The following is a 9,888-nucleotide window of genomic DNA, read 5'->3' as shown; positions in this document are numbered from 1 at the left end:
TTAATATATAATTATAAAATATAAATATTTTTTAAAATTTATATTTAAAAAATTTAAAGATTTTTTAAAGATAGATAAAGTTATTTGACCAAAAATGTTTAAGAAAATTTGAAAAAAAACAATAAAATTGTTAACTTTTGGTTTTATATTGAACTTTTAAAATTTTCATTTAAAAAGAAATTATTAAAAGAGCTATCAAAGACAGATAAAGTTATTTGACCAAAATGGTTTTAGAAAACTTGAAAAAAATATGGATAAAATTGTTAGCTTTTAGTTTTATAATGAGTTTTAATATTTGTATAAAAAAACACTTGGTATTATTAATTAACCCTTATTGCCTTTTTGTCTTGTTGCTACTTCACTGTTTTTGAGAATAATAATAATAATAATAATAATAATAATAATAATAATAATAATAATAATAATAATAATAATAATGTATATGTTTGTTGGTAGGAGTGTAAGTGGATCAGAAAAAATTAATTAAATCGATAATTTAAATAAAGTTAAATTGAAATAAAATTGATTTGTTTTAGGTTTGGTTATAAAATTGAACCGAGCCAGTAAAAATCGATGTGGTTTGGTTTGGTTCTTGATTTTAGTTTTTAGGAACCACCAAACTAATGAATTAAACCAATAAAAATAATTACGCTAAAATATTTTATTCTACTTATCATTAAGTCAAAATTTTATAATGGTGCAACTATTCTCCATATTTATTTTCACTTTCTTCCTTTCACCAAAACACACATCTAGAACAAAACTATAAACATAAAAATTGAAAATCATAAGTCACAAAACTTGTTTTTACTAAACTATTTCTCTAGTTGTCTGCCTCAATTCAACTTGTCCTCGTTACCTTCTTTCTATCCTCGTTACCTTCATTGTGATATGTTATGGTCTCATTCTTCGTGTTATAGTTTTCTTCGTTAATTTTCAATTTTTTTACACTTTTTTATTTTTTCTTCTTCAACAAAATTATTTTTAATTTTGTTATAAAATAGTTTTGATGTGTATTTGAGGTATGAAATATGTTAATTGGTGCGTGTTTTGTTGTGTTCTATTTGTTAAGTTTTCAATTTTCTTTCCAACCTTCAGATGCCAAATGTCAACTTTCGTATTTAATAGTGAATTTATTCCATAATGCAATGAAAATCATTTCACTGTCACATATATTAATAGCAAATTGTAAGTTGTTTGTAAAAGTAGAGTATGAAATAAATGACAAGAAATATATTAGTTTAAAAAATAATAGCATAAAATACACCCAAAAAACACGATAGTGGAGAAGACATTGACGATTACTGTGTTTGAAAAACAACATTGAAAACCGATCAATCGAACCAAACCATTTGAACAAAACCGGTTAGTTTGGTTTAGTTCCAGTTTTAAAAAATATCTTAAAAATTGAATCAAACTTAACCAATATAGATATCATTGATTCAGACATTTTTTTGACCATAAATAAATTCAAACCTATCATATTACACCCCTACTTATTAGTTTCGTGTTTTAAAATGTTATAATATCTACAACATTAATTAAATATAAAAATATGACATTTATAATTTATAAAGCTCAACCTCCAAAATAAGGAGCCCCCTCTTTTTCAGGCTATGTACAATGGAATCATTAATATATTTTTACTTGTGTAGTGGAAGCACTTGATTGAAAGAATGTTGAGAAGTGGTTGATACACTTGGATTGGATGGAATAGAAAATTTTGGGCAGTGACTTGAGAAATTGTGAATTTGGGAGAATTAGAGAAGTAGCTTAGAAAGTAATTTGATATGTTTTACTATAAACGAGAAAACTGGGAGAACCAACATGTATTAAACTAAAAACTCATCTAGAGATATATTTTTGCATTTTCTTATCGAGATGCATCTCTATACTATTTTTTGTTAACATGAGACTATGGCTCACTTACGAATGAATATGGTGTGGATGGAGTGCGTTTGTAAATGCATACCCATATTCTAGGAACATTAATTTTTGTTTTTCACAAGGGTGCAATAAGCAATCTTCAATTGTATAGCATAGTGAAAAAATGAGTTATCATGTAAATTTTAATTGACGTTGAAAATACCTCAACAAGATTCCACTTTCACCATATACCAAATCTTGTTTTCCTTATCTTCATATGTTTACTGAAATCCAAGAACATTCTCCTCACCTGCTTGCTTACTAACAATTCATATGTTTACAGAAATGATTGCCATGCAACACAGTCTTAATAAATAAATAAATGTGTTAACATCGATAATCCAATCAGTAGTTAATAACAAAATATGAATGTAGGAGAAAAGGAGAAAAATGACTCGAGTAATGAGTTATACAGTGATAGTAGTATTCATAAGCAAGCAAGTCGATAGTTTTAAGGTAAGTGGTTTTAGCAAAGGTCTTAACTTGAAGTTGCTCAGAGTCGCCTAGCAAAGGCGCATCGATTTTATATTGACTTAACTATTAAACAAGACATTTGTTCAAAAATGCTTTATAGGTAAAACAAAGAATTGGATAAAATTTTCACTTTGCTCATTATTCGCAGAGTCAACCCATTGAGGAAAATGTTGACAGTGCATTTGCGTGATCTGATGAGAGGGCGCTTAGAAGTGGTCGCATTTGTTGGCCGTATAATGAAATTAGATGACAAAAAGCTCTGCCTACAAGAGCTTTGACTTCAGATGTTTCAATAGGTGATGTCACCACTTGAGCAAAAATATTAACTATGTCAGGGATAAGTAAAACGATCTGCATTGCATTTAAAAATGGAGAAGCATAGTTAGTTAGGACAATATTACTGCTTAAGGAACACCAAAACAAAGAAAGAATCTCAATTTCTAACAGGAAACAATTACCAGTGGATTTGATGAGAATATAAGGGCGGAGAGACAACTATAGACAGCCATGGACTCCTCGTGGTCTTCTTTCAAAGGAAGAACACTCAAGAAAACAGGAAGAACCTAGAACCGAGACATGCGTAGACAACATCCAATAAGAAAACATTTACCGAGTACAAACAACAAAATTAGAGGTGCAACATGCTATAAGTTGATAAATTCATATTTAATTGAGCGGAAAGTAATACAGATAAAGCAGGAAACCACCTGATTTAAAGGAACAGACTCAGGGTGCACCATAATCATCTTTGCCACAGCAGCGGCTGCATTATCCCTCACTGCATGATCAGGCTCAGACTCATCAAACAAGGGGCGAAGCCCACGTAATATGTTGTCGAAGTATCTAGTATTGGATTAAAGAAAATGCAAGGTATACAAGATTTAACCATAAAAACAGGATATGTCACTAAAATTGATTGACATAAATAATCATGTAAGCCAACCCTCATAAGCTAACCTAAAATAATAGAAAGATTAGTGTATATCAGTCAAAAGGGTAGCATGAACAGGATACTTCAAAGCTGAATCGCCACCATTTTTGCACAACTCCCCAACACAATATGCGGCGTTCCATCTATTTGCCACATCAGATGATGCTAATTCTGTAAGCACCGTAGGCATTACTCGCTGAGAAAATAATATCACATTTTACAAAACAAACAATTCTCAGAATGCTAAAATTTATAAAATTAAATTAAAAATCCAAAAAAGGCAACAGAATTACATCCACATAGTCTGCAATAGGAAAACCCATGTTCTCAGCAACTTCAGCAAGGACCCCAACAACCCTGTTCCTATCTCGAGGGGGACGGGAAGCTTTCTGCATTTCAAAGTGAGAACATTAGTTTATGATTTAATTCTACATTCTAAGTGTACAACTTTTTGGTTGCAAACTCACTGCAAATTTCATCAAATGATCAAATAGATTTACAAAAATGGGAGCAAATTGAGCACCCATGGCCTTTGCAAATGCAGGAATAAGATCAGAAACTGCATCCATAAGAATTTCATCATGTGACCTATCTTCGTCATCAATTTCACTGTCTAACTCTATCTGCTGACAAGAAGATTGCTCCTGGAGCAACAGTGAAATTGCATGTACAAGCTTGGGCAAGTCTGGTATAAAAAAATCTCACATTAGCCTTAGCTCAGCAAAATAACATTAGGCGATAGGTAACTCAATGCTTACATGGCTCAAGAGTTGCATAGCCATAATCTCTAATGATGTCAGTCACGTTAGTGCAAGCTTGAGCAACCACTTCCTTGTATTCATCCTCAACCATAGTCTTGATGAAAGTATTCATCACAGTATCTGTGGAATCAATAAGACAAAATATTTAAAATCAACAGCTTATGATGACAATAACACAATTTTAAAAAATTGCTTTTCCAGACCCCAATTAATGTTCTCACCAAGAATTTCTTTTGCTTTGGCAGACCTCTCCTGAAAAGTAAGGGTAGTGTCATTTTGATGTAAGAAAAATGCTTAGAACAAAAGAGCGAGCATTTAAATTCAGAGAAAACACATTTTGTCACATACTATGTGGTGGCCCTCTCATGATAATCATGAAAAGCAAAACAATGGCTGACTAACCAAAATGGATACTCACACTGATAGTGAGTTAGAAAGAAGTATGTTTATGAGAAACGTGTCAAACTTTTGGTCTAGACTTCTAGTAGAGCATTTAGCTGGTACAGTTGTCTAGATGCTTTAAGAAGCTTATTTAGTTCCTAGTTAGCAATTCTGGTATAGTTAGTTAGCATTAGTTAATTATTAGCACTTATCTACTAGAATCGACAATTTTAGATCAAGTTTACAGCCAGCAACTCTTAGATTCTGTCTAAACTTTTCTCTCACATTCTATCTTTCCTTTACTTTCCCCCGTGTGGCATTTGTAATATAACGGTAAAAGTTAAAACTCAACTTAAGTATATGGTAAACATAAAAAGTTAAATTTTGAAAAAGGAAATGGTGAAATGAGAAAAGAAGCAAGGGAGCATTGATTTACATTTTGGCTTTGGAATATTGCATGGGCTGCAGTTAAAGTATCTGCAGTTAAAATCAAATATACATCAGTATTCAATGATTATAATATATACATAGTCAATAAATAAAACTGAGATATTTGAGAGCACATATAACATAGGCATAAGTGCATATATGAATCCTTGTGAGTAAAAAAGGTAAAATATCATGAAAAACTGTCAGCTTACTTCCACTGATTATTTCTTTATGGTTTGAGTGCTAGGTTTAATGTATCGGCATGGGATTATTGGGTCTGAGTTATTAAGAACAATTTTAAACACATTTTTATGCTGAAACAACCAGAAACAATTACTTAAGAAAAGTATAAGACTCCTGTCATGCATTAACAGCACGAAACAAACTGCAGAAAACAAGAGTAGTCAAAACAAATAAACACAGTTAAAATAAAAGGAAAGTAATTTCCACCTACGTTTTAAACCAGTGATTGCCTGAAGTCTAACATCATCATGAAAATGACAGGAGTGTTTAACCAAGATTCTTAGTGTCTCCTCCAAATAGCTTATCATGATTTAAGAAATCAAATATTAACTTTTAGTGTTTATTTCTGTCATAAAGGAACAACTATAGAAAAGAAAGTAAAAAGTAATCCAGCCAAAGGATACGGAGCATAAGAGATGGCTGTATGCTGTGCAAATAAACCAAGGGCCTGGGATGCAGCTACCTTTTCATCCAATACTCCAGTTTGAATACTTATATTACGAACCCTTAGCTCGTCACGGGCTTCATCATCAGATGAAACTCCTTCAAATCCATTGGCAACTTCATCGTTGCAATCATCAGTGTCAATAGCAGAGTCATCATTAAGATTGCAGGAAGTAAATGCAAGAGGCACAACAAGAGGGAGATACTGTTTACCAATACAAAATTTCACCAGTAAGAGTGAGCATGATATAGGAATTACATTAAGTTAATATAAATGCAAGAGGCACAACATGAGAAAGATCCTGTTTACAAATACAAATTTTCACTAGTAAGAGCAAGCATGATATAGGAATTACATTAAGTCAATATAAACAGACCTGTGCGAAACTGTCACCCAAAATCTCAGCAATATTGCTGAAGAATCCGTGAGTGTACTCCCGAAGCTCACTATACTCCAAACCAAACCCCTAAAAATAACAAAAGAAATCATATTATTCCAGTAAGAAGGTAAAATGCAAAATCAGCAACAGTGTTAAGTTTAAAGGTAATTACAGAAATTGCAGCTTCTATATAAGGAGGTAATATTGGTTCCATTCTCGTTTTCCCTAGAGACATTGCAACCATTCCAACTAGTTTTGTTGCTCTTGCACGTGAACGGAGATCCTCATCATTAGTTAGCACAATGAAGTTTTTCATCAACTCTAATACCCTTTCAGCATAAGGAAAGAAAGCTTGCTTTGCAGCAGAAGCAATAGAAACAATAGCAGACTGCAAGGGTGTCAAGGAGGAAAGTAAAGATTTAAATATCATAATAAGTACTTAAAAGATGTTTCATCGTAATTATAGCAATCTTTGCAGCAAACAGAATCCTCCCCATACCATGCATGTTTCTTTTAAAATGCGAGAACTGTTTTGGAGAGATGCTAAAAGCCTTGCCATTAACGAATCTAGAAAGGGAAGGATTTCATGACCAATGTTCTCACAAAAAGCAGCCAAAGCATAGTATGACTTTTCCTGCATAAATTAAATGCAATGCTCTTAAGTGCAAACATTTTGTTTGGTAGTAGCAGATCATCTATTATTCTATTATATTGATAAACCATTCCCATCTCCAAATGTATACCTTCACTTCAACAGATGCATCATCAAGAGCGTTTAAAATGCAGGGAAGGACACTCTCATAATGGGACACGATTTCAGGCTGTAAGTACTCAGCAAATTGACCCAAAGCAAAAGAAGCTGCTACTCTGACCATTTGTTCGGGATCCCTGAGAGCTGCCAGGACAATATGGAGAACAGGCTCCAGATTATGTTTCAAGAGTTCCAAACAACCTTCAGAAATGACACCCAATGCAGTAACGGCTGCTTCTCGAAACTTTGGGTTTGCATTTTGATAGGTTACAGAAGCAAATTCAAGAACAGGTGGGAAAACATGCACTGGGATGTTCAAAGCCATTGTATCAATAACTTTTGCAGCAGCTCGATCAGGTGCAAGATCATCATCTTCATCTTCATGAGTTGATTCAGCAAGCAAAGGGCATAAAACATGTAAGATAGGGATGATCAGCTTATGCTTTTCCAAAATATTGGACTTGTACTTTGCCAACCAAGAAATAATCTGAATTGCCTGTTAAATAAAGCCAGTAACATAGTTAGTGAGCAAAACAATTTTGAAAGCAAGAGTATAAAAACTAAAAAGTCATGGAGATATGCTCTATGAATCAGACCAACCTGATGGCGTGTGTTAGACTCCAAAGTTTGAGTTGAGCAAACCTCAAGCGAGAACTGTACTATGGATTTGACTGAATCTCCAAGAAGAGGTGCAGGAGATTTAAGCAACCCATCGAAAATTTCAAAAGCAAATATGGCAACATCTTCTTCTCCAGAGGCAAGTGACTGTCTTGATACATGTAAGATGCTTGGAATAAACTCACGAAACCTAATCTGTATATGATAAAATTGAAGTAAGCAAAACTTGAAGTAAACACAACAATATAAGAAACAATACACTGAACTGAAAAGTTGATTACAAGCCTCTATCTGATTTCATTGTAGCTTGAATGCAATGGATAATAAAGCATCACTGTTGAGTTACTAATACCACCTATGATGTCTAACATCATGAGAAAAAATTATTGCTGGGTGAGAAGTTATTTCAGATAACACATGCTGTGTTTTATTTTAAAAATTACTACAGCTCATGCTGGTGCAAAATATTGAACAGTGAGCACAACAATTTTTCATTGAGAGACCCTATAAGTTAAGTTAAATTCCTAAAATGCTGATTGTCTAAGAAACAATTCATAACATTGTCATTAACACCAACAAAGTAAATTAAATACCTAAAAATGCTGATTGTCTAAGAAGCCATTCATAATAAATAAAACTCCTAATATCCTTCCTGTGTCAACATACTTCTTGGGGTCCTTACGACAATTCCTTGACTAGCATAAGCTCAACAAAAAAAACTTTTACAAGTCCTATGATATATCAAAGAGTATTTGATACTTCAAATTTAATGCATATTTTCCTGGAAGAGTTGACATTGTTAAGCATTGTTTGTTCTTCTTATTCTCCTTCATTTTACCTTTTTTCTAATGGTTCTTGTTAGTTAGAATATACAGATATGTACTTATATTCTAACAGTTCTATAACGCGAGTTGATTGCAATAAAGAGATTTAATTCAATTCTATCAATGTGTCACTTTTAGGATGTATCATTATGATAGATTCGGATAAAACAAGGACAGTTGTTTTTTCTGTTAGCTAGCCGATTAGTAGATCAGTTAGAGGTGGTTGATTAGTATTAATTTCTGAATTTAAAACAAAAATCCTTCAACAAATACTGGCTGGCAATGAAATGCACATAGCTTACTAACAAGAAGAAAAAAAATACAAAAATTTAACAGAAACAATAAACATTTCAATCACATGAACAACACAGACATACATACCACTTCATCCCCATCATGAGTGACTTCCATAAAAGATCGCACTGCCCTGGCAAAATTTAGCGCAGTTTTTCATAAGCAAAAACAGAAAACTCTAATAAATCATTTCTTTCAAGTTCGCACGCATATACACTTACTTGAGAGCAGCAACTCGAACCCGGTTGCTAGTCTCATCCTGCAAACACTTAAGTAAAAGAGCTTGCAGATCCGCCAAATGCGGCCGAAAAGCATTCCCAACCGTTTCAGTTAACGAGCTAAACAGAATCAATGCCACCTAACAACATTCCAAAATCAACAAAACTAGATCAAATTCTATTACAGATTTCACATAGCAACATCAAATAATGAAATATTCAAGTAAAATCAAACATACATAGTTGTTCTAATCTCACTACAATACATCTACATGTACACTTACCTCACGTTGATTCTCTTGAGGACTCTGACTACTATGAATGAGAAACGGAAATAACTCCGGCCACTCGCCGGACGGAACGGCGTACTTCGCAACAATGCTAACAACATTCGCACTCGCTTTCTTAACCAGAGGACTGTAATTAACAAGATTAATTGATTAATTAAGTGATTAATTGATTGATTAGGTAATTAATTGATTGATTAGGTAATTAATTGATTGATTAAGTGATTAATTGATGATTTAGAACCTGTGTTCGAGGGTAATGCTTTGGATGAGTGAATCTTTGACGAGTTGTTTATCGTGAGGAGAGAGTTTGGACCAATGACCGGTGAGTTTTTTACGGAGGAGAACGGCGGCGAGTTGGCGGACGTTAGGGGTTTTGGCGGTGCGTAAGTGGAGAATGAGAGCGGGAACGACTTGAGGATCTTTGGCGAGGCGTTTGATTTGGTCTTCGGCTTGACGGCGAGCGTCGTTGTCCGGCGTCAGAAACTGAATCAGCAAAAGCTCCAGAGACTGCGCCATCGCTGAGTATATCGCCTCTGTGTGAGGGTTTTGCTTTGAAGCGGAGTAGAGAGGAATACAAGGTAAAATGAATGACTTTCGAAATTTCGGCTATTTATACCATCTCACACACTTTTGGTGTGAAATTCCGAAAAAGCTTTCCGTTTTTAGAACGAGTCATTCTATTTTATTTAATTTCATAATTGAATATAAATTCTATGAGAAAAGGGGTGATGCACTGACAGTGTAAAATATTTTTACACTGTCAACCAATCACCACCCATGTATCCAATTAAATCATTTTTTTATTTAAAAAAAACTTAATGACATGGCACATTTATGATTTTCTATTGGATGACAGTGTAAAACTATTTTACTGCACTACCTTTTAACTCAAATTCTATTTTCTTTTTAAAATTAATATTTCCA

The 9,888-nt window shown here is 33.4% G+C and overlaps 1 protein-coding gene across 1 annotated transcript; it reads right to left on the bottom strand.

The window, feature by feature from the left end:
* Positions 1 to 2,296: 2,296 nt before the first annotated feature.
* LOC131645173 (uncharacterized) lies at positions 2,297 to 9,556 on the bottom strand. Its single transcript, XM_058915834.1, has 20 exons — positions 9,206 to 9,556; positions 8,959 to 9,091; positions 8,678 to 8,814; positions 8,544 to 8,589; positions 7,321 to 7,533; positions 6,713 to 7,216; positions 6,469 to 6,603; positions 6,142 to 6,357; positions 5,967 to 6,056; positions 5,550 to 5,794; positions 5,357 to 5,445; positions 4,910 to 4,950; positions 4,314 to 4,344; positions 4,090 to 4,212; positions 3,799 to 4,016; positions 3,625 to 3,720; positions 3,415 to 3,527; positions 3,108 to 3,243; positions 2,859 to 2,963; positions 2,297 to 2,751 (listed from the first exon to the last, which is right to left on the bottom strand). Exons 1-20 carry the CDS (start codon positions 9,478 to 9,480, stop codon positions 2,551 to 2,553), a joined length of 3,147 nt encoding a protein of 1,048 aa, XP_058771817.1. The 5' UTR covers positions 9,481 to 9,556; the 3' UTR covers positions 2,297 to 2,550.
* Between the last annotated feature and the right edge of the window lie 332 nt (positions 9,557 to 9,888).

The sequence above is a fragment of the Vicia villosa genome, linkage group LG1 (genome assembly GCF_029867415.1).
Source record: "Vicia villosa cultivar HV-30 ecotype Madison, WI linkage group LG1, Vvil1.0, whole genome shotgun sequence".
Classification (NCBI taxonomy): Eukaryota; Viridiplantae; Streptophyta; class Magnoliopsida; order Fabales; family Fabaceae; genus Vicia; species Vicia villosa.
Note: the sequence above shows the minus strand (reverse complement) of the source record. Positions and strands in the feature narration are given on the sequence as shown.

Coding starts and splice junctions, on each gene's coding strand:
- LOC131645173 (XM_058915834.1), bottom strand. CDS start 9,480: ATGGCGCAGTCTCTGGAGCTTTTGCTGATTCAGTTTCTGACGCCGGAC. Junction 5,795..5,966: donor TGGGTGACAGTTTCGCACAG/GTCTGTTTATAT, acceptor ATTGGTAAACAG/TATCTCCCTCTTGTTGTGCC. Junction 4,017..4,089: donor CTATGCAACTCTTGAGCCAT/GTAAGCATTGAG, acceptor TTTTTATACCAG/ACTTGCCCAAGCTTGTACAT.